General features: G+C 36.0%; 1 protein-coding gene across 1 annotated transcript in view; it reads right to left on the reverse strand.

Annotated features, from left to right (window-relative positions):
• Positions 1-2,079: 2,079 nt before the first annotated feature.
• LOC106870863 (uncharacterized) overlaps positions 2,080-14,519 on the reverse strand; it is a 59,143-nt gene continuing 46,703 nt past the window's right edge. The window contains exon 2 of the mRNA XM_014917097.2: positions 2,080-7,486. Coding sequence (XP_014772583.1) covers positions 5,625-7,486 — 1,862 coding nt within the window. The 3' untranslated portion in view covers positions 2,080-5,624. The remainder of the gene's footprint in view (positions 7,487-14,519) is intronic.

The raw sequence follows: 14,519 nt of genomic DNA on the forward strand, positions 1-14,519 counted from the left end.
GGCACTGCTTCAATTGCTAGTATGAAGAAAAAGAAAGAAGTTCAGTACAAACAGGCAGAACTCTTCTCTATATAATTTCAGTAACCTTTCAAAAGTATTAATTTACTGAGCTAAAAATCTTTTAAAAGAAGATTCTTGCAGCATATATACACATTCACTCAGAAGTTGCCTCATTATCCAAATATACCTGAACCTTTAAAGGATGTAAATTACGTTTCATTGGTCCCTCTACATTAATGTTAATACTCATAATATATAACTGTAGAAACCATATCAAACAATTGGAATGTATGGACAAGATGTCTATGAAGGAAGTTGCCTAGGATTTTTTAGCCTAGTTTCAGACAAATTCTGTTGCTCAATAATATGCACCATATACATACTTCCTGGGGTACATAATCATCCCTTTGCCACCTCTTCAATCCAGAACTCTCTGGTATACATCCTGGTTAACCTCATCATTACTGGTTAACCACATCATTAGTGGGTTTGAACCCACAGTAAAGATGTGGAAAGGAAACTTGGTTTCGATTACCCTGGGAACATTATGCAGGCTGACTGCTAGCTACCTGTTATTCTGCTTGTTGTATACCTTGCTCTGGCAAAAGTATTTTTCCTCTGAGAAAAACGTTTGGTTCCAGTGGGATCTTCAACTTGTTCAGTAGCTTCTTTGCCTTTTTCACATGGTGCTCCTTTAACTTCTGAGCAGGCAGCTATCCTGTTTGCATCTTATAAGACTTGTAGGTCTTTATTTACACAAATCCTAACAATCTTCTCATCACAGCCCAGTTGCCTGGCAATCTTGCATATCCCAATGGAGATGTTTTCCTCAATGAACTACTCAACTTTCTGGATGAAATCAACATCTCTCATCCCTTGTTTACTGCAATTATTTGTTTTCCTAGCAGTGATTGTGTCAGTACCAATGGCCTTGTTATTCCTGCCTGTGCAGACTGTATGAACCATTACCTTCCTTTTCCATTCCTCAGGCCACTTATATTCTTTTAATCTGGATTTGCCAGGTACATTCTGAAAGGAAAGCAACATTAGCTTACATTGTTTCAAAATAGTATTTTACTTTTTGTTTAAACAGGTGCCAATTTAAAATGCACATTCTGTAAACTTTGTTCATTTGCTTAATATCCATTTTCTCATGCCAGCATGGGTTATGCAGTGACAGGAAGAATAGTGTGCTGGATGAAATGTGCTTGAACGTGTTTTATGTTACAGAAGCATTTCATTACTCAAAATTTTGCCATAACATGGAAATTTGTACTGTGAAACTTATTTCCATTGAAGGAGAATTTTATAGAATGGTGCTCTCCTTGTTGCCAATCCTTACCTTTTCTATTCAAGGTTGTCAAAAGCACATAGTGACTGGTCACAATGTCAACCACTTTGCTTAACCAGTGACAAACATTAATTATATTTGTTCCCAAGGGATTGGGCAGCCTGAGGTTATAGTAGAAGACACTCGAGGTGCTAACCAGTGGAACTGAACCTGAAGCCACATGATTAAGAAGTGAAGTTTTTAACCGCACAGTCATGTCTGCATCTAGAAAATCTAATCTAAGACAGCGCATCCCATACATTTCTAAGCTGTACCCACAGGAGCAATTATAGCTATGCATAGCACCTATATACATTAGGTAAATGGAATCACTATAAAACTGATTAAATCAACTTAAGAATAGGTCAGATATTTAACTGACTTAAAGAGAACTAAAAGCCAAAGTCAATTTCGGCCAGATTTGAACTTAGGACTTGGCAGCAAATCTACTACATTACAAAAAATCTTGGTGTAATGATGAATTCCATAATGTAAACAGTATTTTCTCCAAGACATTCATGTCTCATGAGAGTCAATGGAAATAAGTTTCACAGTACAAATTTCCATGTTATGGCAAAATTTTGAGTAATGAAATGCTTCTGTAACATAAAACATGTTCAAGCACATTTCATCCAGCACACTATTCTCCTTGCTACTGCATAGGGAATGGAAAACAAAAGTACAAGATGCAAAGAAAAATTAAATATATATATAAACGAAACAAAAATAGTGTTGAATTAGAAAGAGTATTTCAAGTTTAAAATAATTTTATTATGCAAAAGCATTTGAAACTGTTTCCTCTAGAATATATTGCAGTGACTTTGTTTCTTCTTGTACATTAAAAGATCTAATGAACTGTATAGTCAAATAAAGTAAAATATCTGACTATAACATGGACCTTTCTATATGGTCTTAGCAATATCTAATTTTATAGAACCATGACAATTAAAATAGTATTCCCATAAGAATTGCTGTTTAAGGTAAAGTGAAGATTTTTTGTACCACAGTTGTTTGGAAAAATACAAGCAAGGCAAACCCACTGGCATTCTTTGTTGAACATAACACCATCTCCACAACACCAGCAACCTTAATATCAATTATTCAAATCATGTAATCATTATTATCAGGTATTCAGCAGTCAAATCTTTGTGACTGATCTCATGCTAAACGTCCTTTTAAAAATAAACAAAAGGAAAAAATAGCTGTCAACAACCACAGGCTACAAAGATTTCATACATTGACACAAGGCCTCAAACTTGTAGGGGAGGACTGTAGCCTAGTGTTTGTTCTTTTCCACTTTGACAGGCAGGAATACATACAGAGTAGAATTTGAACTCAGAATGTAAACAGATGAATCTAAATAATACTGTAAAGTCTGACATACTAAATATAACATCAGGTGGTATGATCCCTCTGAATGGAGTCTGCAATTCGATCTGATTCCAATTGCACTTATTTCACTTACTCCATTTTGTTTGATAGTATACTCTACATGTCATCTGGTCTAACACCATCCGTTTACTCTTGGGTATTTTTAGAGGAGTTCACTCTATTGCAAGCATTCAGACCAGGTCTCTAGTCTGAGAAAGATAATTACTTTTCTGCATCTCTCTCTGAGAGGCCTCTGAAGTTACACACACACTATATATATATTTATATATAAACTTTCAACCTCCAAAACATCTGATTACCTGTTCAGGAATACTTCTGATTTTTAGTACAGTCAAACAATAGATAATTTATCACACTAATGCATGATATATATTTTTAACATTTTAAATACAATTTTTGCCACCCTGTTACTTTTTCAAGGGAGTCTTCCAGTCATTCACTAACAAAGAAATATAATAACAGTTACAATTAGCTAACTGGAAAGTTAATTCATTATCTCTTCTGCTAAAAAAAAAAGCTTATGAAAAACCTGATTTATTTCGACACCTGTTAGAAGGTGGTAATCTCATTTGAAACCCTATTATGTTACCTCTGCCTCTTGATTTAAGATGAGTGAAGTCTATATGCTGATGAGGACATGATGGAGTTTTGTTTCTGGCAGATTAGAATTGTTGCTGTGTTTTAAATACTTGCCTTACTTATTGCCTTCTTTGTGTTCAAGCTTGGAAGATGTGGTATATTCATTACAAACAGAAAAAGTTTTCGATACCAAGTTAATAATGATCATTCCTATTTGAGAATGAATAATGTCTCAAAAATCCAGCATATAATAATACAATTATGAGCAATATGTCTTCTATTAAAATGAATTTTTAAATGTCTTTCCAAAACTTACCATATCTCACTAATATTGTTAAGATCATATAGTTGTAAAAGCCCCTAGCCTTATGATGATACACTGCTTTCTTTGAGAAGTATAGTTTTTTGTTTATTTTGCATTCCATTTATGTTTTATTTCATCTCACAGCCATTTCATTTTGAAGAATTGCTTTTTATACTCTTTTGTAAAGTGTGTCTCATAATTATATACAGTCCCCATAATAAATTAACCTAGTTCCAAAAGGATGAAGTTTTTCTTGTAGACATAAGACTCCTTCCCCATTCATGCATACACACAACACTTCAGAATGCATAGATACTATGTATATTACTAATTACTTTTTGACTAGGCACAGGATAATTTTTCACAGTTAAGGAGCAAAGTCAGATAGATCAACCAAAGGTGACACCTGTAGAATTTGAAATCATATTGTAAGGTGACAAGACTAAAAACTGGTAGGCATTTTAATCTGATGCCTCAAGTATTTCTGCCAACTTGCTGCCACCCTCGCTTTGGTAATATTGAATTGAAATTATTCCTGACTGTTCAAGTATAACTTATTTAAATTTGTCTGATCTGGAAGTATTAGTTTTAAGAGTGTTGTAATCCATGTCCTATATAGATAGAAATGTTTATGGCAAGAAAGCATCATATAGATAGAAAACAGATTTTTGTTTTGTCCAGTCCTTAACTGTGTAAAGAATAAGAGGTGTTGATATACATCTTGTTTAAAGCTTATTAAAGAGGAAAAAAGAAAGAAAAGGACGAAAAATATGGGAATTCCATCTGTTGGCAATGCAATGAATAGTGTTTGATCATGCAATCATTGATATTTACAGGTGTGAATAAAATATATGCCTATTTTGGGAGCAATCCTCTTCATAGCTAGCAACAGTGGAGGAGCATTGGGACCTGCTGTGAGACCAGCAGAGCTGTATGTCTTATGCATGGACACAACACTTCTAACCAAATATATATAGTCAATAGTCCTGCATTTTCACTTTCTAGATATTGTCCATTATATTTAACAGTAAACCAAGAATTAGTATCTATTTCTTTGAACTCTTAAGTATGCAAAAAAAAAATGGAATGAATATTAGATTAGCATTCAACTTTTGATTCTAATGGGATTGTTAATATATTTGTTTGTTTGTTTTTTTCCTTTTAATATCTTTAAATAGAAATAAAATAATAATATTGACTTTAAGATCGAGTAAGCAGGATTAAAACGTTGGAAGAAATGTCCAAGCTTTTTCCTGGACTGGTCAGTATTCCAGGCTGGCCACAAGAAATAACAGCTGCATTTGAATTATATCACATAACATTTTCGTTTGTAAATAGGTTTCATTAGCAGAAAATAATTTATATTTTGCAAATTTTACAACTGAACTGATAAACCATCCTGGGTAGTACTGATATATCACAGAGGTGTTTTATTTTAGGATTTTTTTTCTTTTAGCAGATTTTGCTACAGCAGTTAGTACTGTAAATTGCTGGTGGGTGTTTTGTGTTTTATAGAATTGAGGATGAGAACATAACTGAAACTAAATGCCTACATTTTTTTTGATGAATTTATTATTATTATTATTAGTAGTAGAATAGGTGGTTGTAGTGACAACAAATTTTCAGTCTTAACCTCATCTTCTTTATCTCATCCACAAACAACATTTTGAACAGTTTGTTTTGTGATCAAGTATCATAGTTTGCTAAACTATGTGCATATTTTGAAGATGAGATCGAATTTGTTTAGACACACACACACACAAAGATGAAAATGTTTTTAAAAAATGTTTTCTGTCAGTATCTGGAAGTACTTTTTCATTATAATATATTTTCTCTATATTATTTGGCAAAATATTCCAAGATATTGGTAATCACTTGAAATAATGAATTAAAAATAAACATTGGAACTAAAATTCTAGAATTCATAAAAAAAAAAAAAAAAAAGACTGCAACAAAATTCTCAGTTCCATAACAGTTATATATACAAAAAAACACTTATCACTAAGTTTGCTCTCTCTATTATAACACAGAATCAAATACGTGAACAAAAAACATAGGACTACGCTCAAGTACCAAGAGCTTCCCATCTGAAGTCACATCTACTGATTGTGGGCGTAAAATAAATTTCTCGAGACTAAAAAGCACTTTATCAAACTGGCCATCTTTGAAGAGCCGAATTACTCTAGATTTCCAAGTGTCTGCCAAATATATGTACTTATTGTTAGCTGAAATACCAAAAACACCACACATACAGATATTACAATGGCTGCTGCTGCCACGGAAAACAAATTTTAACCTCCCTTTTAAATCTATACACACCAAACAGTTGCTATCTTGATCAACAATTAAAATATCATCTTCCATAGTAATGGTTAGACATCCAACAGATGAAATTACTTCAGGATAGAGAAAAGCCATTTCAATATGTTGTACAACATCAGTATGATCAGAATGAACAGTAAGTATATCTGCTGAAAGGGAATCAAATGAACTGCATACAAGTCTCTTGTCTTTAGTGGCTGCCACTCCTCGGTACTTATAGACTGTCTTTAAGGGACGCCAAGACCATGGAAGTACCATGTTGACATGTTGAACAAGGCGAATTTCAGATGAGTATGGAAAAGTAATAGCCACTTCACTATTGGACCAAACACAAATACCAAATGGTTGACTTACAGTTTTTAAACAGCCAACAAGATGGCCTTCTCGATTAAATTGCTTTATTGTATGATTTACACTGTCTGTGACTATTAGCCGACCATTTGGCAGACTGACTATTTGTCCAAAACATCTGTAATCAGTTTCATCTGCTAGAGTTGCTGGAAATTGATTCAGTTTAACAGGTTCAAGTGGTCTAAGAAAATTTTCTAAATGTTCATATCTTTTTGTATGATTGTCTTTTATTTGTTGTATAACTTCATAACTGCTTTCTACACCATCTGCCTCAAGGAAAATATTGGGAGAAACGTTTGTATAATCAGTAGCACTTTCCAACTTGTTTTCATATGTTAAAGAGACTTCTCCAAACTTGTGTATTTCAAACTCTCGAAACAGATTAAAGTATTTCTGGTTTGGAGAAAATCTGAGGCCATGGTGTAATCGTTTTGGTTGTGGAAGTTGAAGTGTATAATCAGGACTCATGTTCTGGTAAATGTTCATAAATTGAGAGCAAGATGACTCCAAGGCACAGTCAAGGGTGGCAAGATGTCGAGAAACTGAATCAACCATATCACGTGCTTGACCAAGGAGACCATCCAAATAATTCTGCTGATCATCATGCAACTGAATAAGATCATAAAAGATCTCATTTTCCTTCTCTTTTAGAACTTTCTCAATCTTCAGACGAATGCTGTAAATTTCTCTTTTTATTTCCTGCATGCTAACAGTTACTTTTTCTTTCTCTTTTAGCACTTCTTTAACTAATTCTTCAGCTTGTTTCTTTTTAGCAGCAAGGTTTAAACGGCTTGTTTCTGCAGCCCCTCGTTTGTCTGGATATACGGTTAGTAAGGAATGAACATAGCTGTCACATTTACGGTGCATATCGAAAAAGCATAAGCAACATATCATTTGCTCACACTTTGTACAAAAGAGTTCCATTTCTTTGGAACTATGGAGAGGACAACTTGGTCCAGATGGGATTTGAGAAAGTGCAGAACTCAAAGTTAAAACTTGATGTTCCATAGACACAGGATCTTTCTTTGAAGCATGCTTGTTGGAACAGTTTGAACACAGCCCTTCACAACAAGGCTTACACCAGAAATTAGCCAGTCGTCGTCTTTTCTGCTTCAGACAAGGCTCACAAAAGATACAGCCTTCAGTTGCTTTTGTAAGTGAAAGTAAATTTATCAAGTGATGGTTCTGTGGAAATGCACGACCCCATTCTGAAAAACACAAAAGAAATAAATTAATAGAGTGCCCTTTACTTTAAATAAGGATTATTAGAAATCAACCTAAAATTAGTCCAACATAAAATGTATTAATCATTTCTGTGATTCTTGGCATTTAACAAAGAAGACTTTGAAAAAATATACTAGGCATAGGCATGGCTGTGTGGTAAGAAGCTTGCTTCCCAACCACACACACATTATATATATATATTTTATTCATGCACCCTTTTAAAGCCTAGCCAGGCTCATGGGCCCGGTTTCTATGGCGTATGTGTTCCCCCCCAGCTGGATGGGACGCCAGCCCATCGCAGCTTTACTCAAGAAACAGGAAGAAAGAGTGAGAGAAAGTTGGGTGAAAGAGTACAACGGGTCACCACTACCCCCTGCCGGAGCCTCGTGGAGCTTTAGGTGTTTTCGCTCAATAAACACACACAATGCCCAGTCTGGGAATCGAAACCACGATCCTCCGACTGCGAGTCTGCTGCCCTAACCACTGGGCCATTGCGCCTCCACACACACACAGATATATATATATATATATATATACAGGTCATCATTGATTTATGACCGAATGACTTTATGATGATTGGCGTGCCAGCTCCCGGCAGCAATAATATATAGTCCAGTTGAAATCTGATGGGTTTAATTTCTTAGAAATTTACCTGTCTATGGATGATGTCAGCTAACAAACGACATCAAAGATCCACAGCCAAACGCCAGTCTACAATAAATTTTTATGTAAGTTTTGTAACGGTTTCTTACACTACATTGTGCATTCTTTGGTACTGTTCTATGAACAAATATCACTGGTATAGTATAATACAGAACGCTGTGTGTAACTTTTACCTGAGAATTTACTGTAAGAATGTAAAAATATAAAATAAAGCTATGTAGGCTTATAGGCCAACTCACAACAAGCCAGTCGGAACCAATTGTGGTTGTAAGTCAACAACGACCTGTACGTATATATGTTATCCCTCCACCATCACTTGACAACTGGTGTTGGTGTTTTATGTCTCCATAACTTAGCGGTTCTGCAAAAGATTCCAATAGAATAAGTACTAGGCTTACAAAGAATAAGCCCTGAGGTTGATTTGTTTGACTAAAGGTGATGCTCCAGCATGGCCGCAGTCAAACGACTGAAACAAGTAAAAGAATAGAAAGTTACCACATATAGCTGTTTAACACTTATATTGTGATTTTAATATCCATTTGAATTAGGTGGATTTGCTGAACATGTGCATCACTGTTCATCATCATCATCATTATCTTTTAACATGTCTTCCATGCTAGCACTGAGCTGGATTGTTTAACAAGATCCAGTGACTGTATCATGCTCTAATGTCTGCTTTGGTATGGTTTCTATGGTTGGATGCCCTTTCTAATACCAACCACTTTACAGAGTGTGCTGAGTGCTTTTTGTTTTCATGGTACCAGTACTAGTGATGTTACCATAGGCTAAGTATTTTATTACATCAGTATCCTGAGATCTGACCTTACCATATTTTCCTTGGTCTTTTTATATCATGGATACTGACAGTTCATGACACTTTTCCAACCAGCACTTGTTAATTCATATCATGTAGCTATTTCTGCAACAGCCACCTCTCCTGCACACATTGACCAATGTTTTTACTATTGCACTTTGAAAATTTAGATAATTAAAATTACATCCACAATGAGAAGAAACTCATTTTCTTAATGACTAATTCTGCTCAAGCAAGGCAGGGAAGACAGTCTTTACATTTAGGATAACAGTATACATCTTACCATGTTCACCTCACTTCTCTTCTTCTTCTCAGATCTTTCAAGTCAAAATGGAATCAGTTTTGGTGGAGAGATTTCTTTTCTTTTTTTTTTTTTTTGAACAGCAAGACTTTAATGGATTTAAAGGTCTGAATATTTGCATATGCATTTGAAGCCATCTCATTTGTAAAGTCTAACTTTTATAAGATGTGATTTATGACTCCTGTCTAATGGTGTCTACATTTCAAATCTTATAATTCTCCACAGGCATACAAAATTTTTACTATCCGTGGAGAGAATAATGAGATTCAAGACATTGATACTATTGTAGGGTATATTTCATACACAAATATACAATACTCTAAATTCTCATCTTTTAAATTCTTTATTGTGCAGCTCATCTTCTCAGGTTTCTGATTAAGAGCTTAAATTTTATATATAAGGTACGATTTAATAACAACAAACCAATTTATCTCAGCTACCATCAACCAATCTAATTTAACATACGTGATATTGTGAGCTAAGGTATTTAGATTAGCAAAAATTAGAATTATGAGTAGGAGTAAAAAAAAAATCATTAGGCTAATAATTGACACTGATAAAAAAAAAAGGCAGAAGAGAGAACCCTAAAATTGTAATTAAAAATACAATGTGAACAGCACAGTTGAGAGTAAGTCTGGTTCTACAAGTAAAGTGACATGTTTGGGTCTTCAGTGAAGTAAAGTCTTTGCCATTAATTTGCCAGACCATATGAAAACCAAATGTAAGATTTGTTCATGAAATTTTAATAAGAATTATACCAAGTATTGGGGATCTGTTTTATGTTGGGCAGTCACATTGAAATTAACTGCTATCTGACAAAGCTGCATTTTAAAAGAAATGTTTATACTGCTCGCCCAATTATCTTATAAAATGTAATTATTCAAAAAACTTTGATCAAAATGTAACAAAAGATACAATTTTGGAAGAATAACTCAAACTGTTTTTACATATTTTGTTAAAAATTTCTTCAGATATTTGTTTTAAACAAAATTGTAATTACTTTAACCTTTCTGTTATTTCGAAATTAACTGTGAAATCAACAGATTATTTAATATAATCCTTTTGTTACCACATTTCTATTGAGATACACTACCTTTTGTTCCAGTTAATAAAGTGTAGACAAAGAAATACAAATGAGTTTTGGATGAAATAATTTTTATAGATGTTTATATGACTAGTTAAGACAGTAGCTTTGCAATCATGTGGTTTTGGGTTCAGTCTGCTTGTGTGGCACTATGGTCACTTGTCATCTCCTCTGTGAGGTTCAACATCAAAAGATCATTTCTCACCACTTCATCCTATGTCTTCCAGGGTCTACCCCTTCCACAGGTTCCCTCTACAATTAGAGATTGGCACTTCCTTATGCAGTTGTCCTCATCCACACACATTACATGACCATACCAGCACAATGTTCTCTCTTGCACACTACATCTGATGCCTCTTACATCCAATTTTCTCTTAAATCATTTATACTTCATCGTACATGCACACTGACAGTGCACATCTAACAGCACCTCCTGGTTTCATTCCTTTCAAGCCTTCACATGTCCTCTGTAGTCACAGCCCAAGTTTCATTAACATGTAGTATAGTTGTTCATATGCAGGCATCATACAATCTACCTTTCACTCTGAGGGAGAGGCCCTTAGTTACCAATGAAGGTAGAAGCTCTCTGAAGTTTGCCCAGCCAGTTCTCATTTTACCAACTATGCTTTCAGAGCATCCTCTTCCACTGCTAACTTAGTTGCCTAGGTAATGGAAGCTATCTACTACTTCTAAGGATTCACCTGGACATTTGAGGAAGTTTATTTTCTGTGTACCTACACATCTGCCACACACAAAGACTACTTTCTCTGTTAATCTTCCTATGACACCACTGCATATCTTATGTGTTCATTGCTTACACTGGGTATACCTTATGGAATTTCTATTGACACCTTCTACATATCGAGCAGGGCCATCTCCCTGAAGGGATTAGTAATTTGAGTCTTTTTCTACTTACCAGGACTTTGGTTTTTGCTAAATTAACTGTAAGACTCTTGAATTCCAGACCTTGCTTCCATATCTGAATTCTCTTCTCTAATTCTAGTAGAGATTTAACTATAAGAACAAGGTCATCAGCATAGAGGAGATTCCCAAGGCAGGCTGTCTTAAATTCCTCTGTTATGGCCTGGAGGACTATGATAAACAAGAGAGGGTTGAGAACTATCCTTAGTGAACTTCTACCTGTAAACTAAATTCATTGCTATACTCATTGCTGACTTTCACCTTACTGCCAGCATCTCTATAATAGGCTTGTACAGCTCTCACCAACCCTAGCTTTTGCATTGACAAGACAGAGGAGCAAGGGACCCTGTCAAGGGCTTTCTCCAAGTCAACAAAAGCCAAGTACAGAGGTTTATTTCTGGTTAAATGTTTCTCCTGCAGTTGCCTTACCAGGAAGATAGCATCAGTAATGCCTCTCCCTGGCACAAAACCAAACTGCATCTCCCCTAGGCTAACTCTCTTCCTAATTCATTGACCTATGACCCTCTCTATAACTTTCATCACCTGGTCCAACAATTTGATTCTTCTGTAATTATTTCTGTCACCTTTACCTTTGAAGTAGTTGACTATAATGCTACTACACCAGTTGTTGGATATAACTCCCTTGTAGACAACTAGGTCATACCTTACTCTGCTGGATATTTTAAGCAACCTTAACAGTGATTCCTGATGGGCTAGGGACTTTCCCTGTCACCATATCCTTAATTGCTTTATCTACCAAGCTACAGTTGATTCAGATAGCTGTCCCTCTATTAGATCAATTAGGCAGACTCTCCTTCTCCCATGCATTCTTTACATTTAGCAGCCTTTCATAGCAGCACTTCCAAGCCTCTTTCTTTGCGGAATCACTAACTGCAAGTGAACCATCATCCGTGCGAATAAACTTCTCTCACATGATTTTTTCTAACACACTGTCTTACAATCAGAAACACCTCAAGTTTCTTGTCCTCAGGCCACAGAACATTGGCAAACTTCTTTTCTGCTTCTCCCCTAGCTAAATATACATATCTCTTAGCTTCTTTTCTAGCTACCTGATTTAGTTCTCTGCTACCACCACTCTTCCAGGCCTGTTTCTTCACTGTAATGGCCCTGTTTACTGTTGCACCACCACGTCACCTTAGGTCGGGTTGGGACTTTGCACCTGCCACAAATTTAGTCAGTGGCCCTCATCAAGTTGTTGCATAGGAACTTCCAGCTGTTCTCTAGGTTGTATGTCACTATCTCTTCCTCCTTCTTGTCAAATCCTTCAATTAGAATGTCTTTAAATCTCTGCCTAAAGATTCTAAATCTTTCTTTTCTAGACTGGTCTTTTTCTTGTCCAGAGTCTGAAGTCACTAATGACTAACCCATGTTGAGGAGTGCAGTCTTCACTTGGAAAGGTCTTTTTATTTATAAGCAACCATCTTCCCTGCTTTTCAGGTGAGAATCAGGATTGTGTTCCCACAAGACTGGCATCTTTCCTGAAAGTATCACAGATCATAAGGTCATTTGCATCACAAACTCTATTAGCCTAGTTCCTTCCTCATTGCAGAAACCAACTCCAAAGCCTCTATGCATGCCATCTGGATGCTGCCCAACATGCCCACTGAAATCACCAACCATGAAGAGAAGGCCACTATTATTTTTGACAAAGTAATCTGCAAAAAGATATCATAAAATTGGTCTTTCTGTTTGGCTGGCAGTCCTGGTTGAGGAGCACTGGCAGAAATAATAGTTGCTGTACTACTTTGCAAAACTAATCTCAGTGTAAGTATTCTATCACACATTCTGACCACCTCAATTGTTTTATCAACCCATTTCTCAGTAAGAAGTATGCCCATACAACTGACCCCATTACAATTGCCTACCCAGGAGATTTTATAGCTGTTTTTTTCCCCGTGAGGGACCTGGCAAAAGATCTCCTTGACCTTACTTCTTGAATGCAATACACATACATCTACACACTTTCATTCCAGCTGGATGAACTGATGAGCATCAAGCTTCAATGTCAGCTTTGGTAGGATTTCTATAACTGGATGCACTTCCTAATGCCAACCACTTTACAGTGTGTGCTGAGTGCTTTTTTCATTACACTGGCACTAGTGAGGTTCTCAAATAAGTTGCAAGACTAAGTGAAGACAAGAAAAGGAACAAGCCACCTCGTCTGAATATATTTGAGAAAAGTGGCTGAAGGCTACATTATGAGGGACAAGCACAGGTACCTTGCAATAGAGGAGATACATGGCTACCTCACATTATGACAGGATGGGTGAGAGTAGCTGAACGGAGAGAAAAGTGGTAAAGTGGTGCCATAGCAAACTCTCATGGCATGTGTAGGCGGGTATAAGGGATAATATAGACATTGGATCAGGAAAGCAGAAAAGGGTGGGTAATTTCATAAGAATGCAAGAGGAGATGGTTAGCAATTGGGCAAGTAGTGGCTGTAGTAAGTAATGAAAAAGGGTGGAAGTACAGTTGATAGTAAATCTCAGAATGGAGGGGGAGTTGAGAGAGATAAAAGTGGCTCAGGAAGGAGAAAACAAGCAGCAGCACAAGAGCTGTGGAGAGCAGTAGTACCATATATCTGGATAGATCAGGAAGTAGGGAGATGACATGCAGTGTGAGTGTAGAGGGGAAGGGAATGATGATGAAATGTGACAGAAATGGAGGTCAGAGGTAAACGAGGGTGGCTATAATGAGTGGGGTAATAAAGGAGGTAGGGGTATATTTAGTGAATATGAGGTGCTCAGAATGATAGCAGATAGGAGAGGTGTTAAAGACAATGTAACTTGAGGTGGAGGGATGTAGAGAACTGAAGGTACTAAAAAGGGGTGATCAGTAACAAGTAGTATGCACAGGAGTAATAACAAGAATGAGTAATGATGTTTAAAAGGAAGTGTTTCTAAACATACATATATATATATATATATATATATATATATATTTTTCCCCACATCCAATTTTCTCATCATGCTTGTTTTTTTCCACCACACCTTTTGTAATTCTCCTTCCCACGTCTAATTTTCTTTTCTCTCTCATTCCATCATGCCTGACTACAAATCTTTCCAACTCACTCTCCACAACCGCCTAAAACTATACCTCCGCACACTTCCCTCTCAATACTTTCAACCTACTATACGACTCTCCTTACTCATATTCAAGAAGACTCGTTTCTCTAGTCATATTACGTTTCTCAGTCGCTGTTTACATCACCGC

Source organism: Octopus bimaculoides, chromosome 6 (assembly GCF_001194135.2).
Source record: "Octopus bimaculoides isolate UCB-OBI-ISO-001 chromosome 6, ASM119413v2, whole genome shotgun sequence".
Taxonomy (NCBI): domain Eukaryota; kingdom Metazoa; phylum Mollusca; class Cephalopoda; order Octopoda; family Octopodidae; genus Octopus; species Octopus bimaculoides.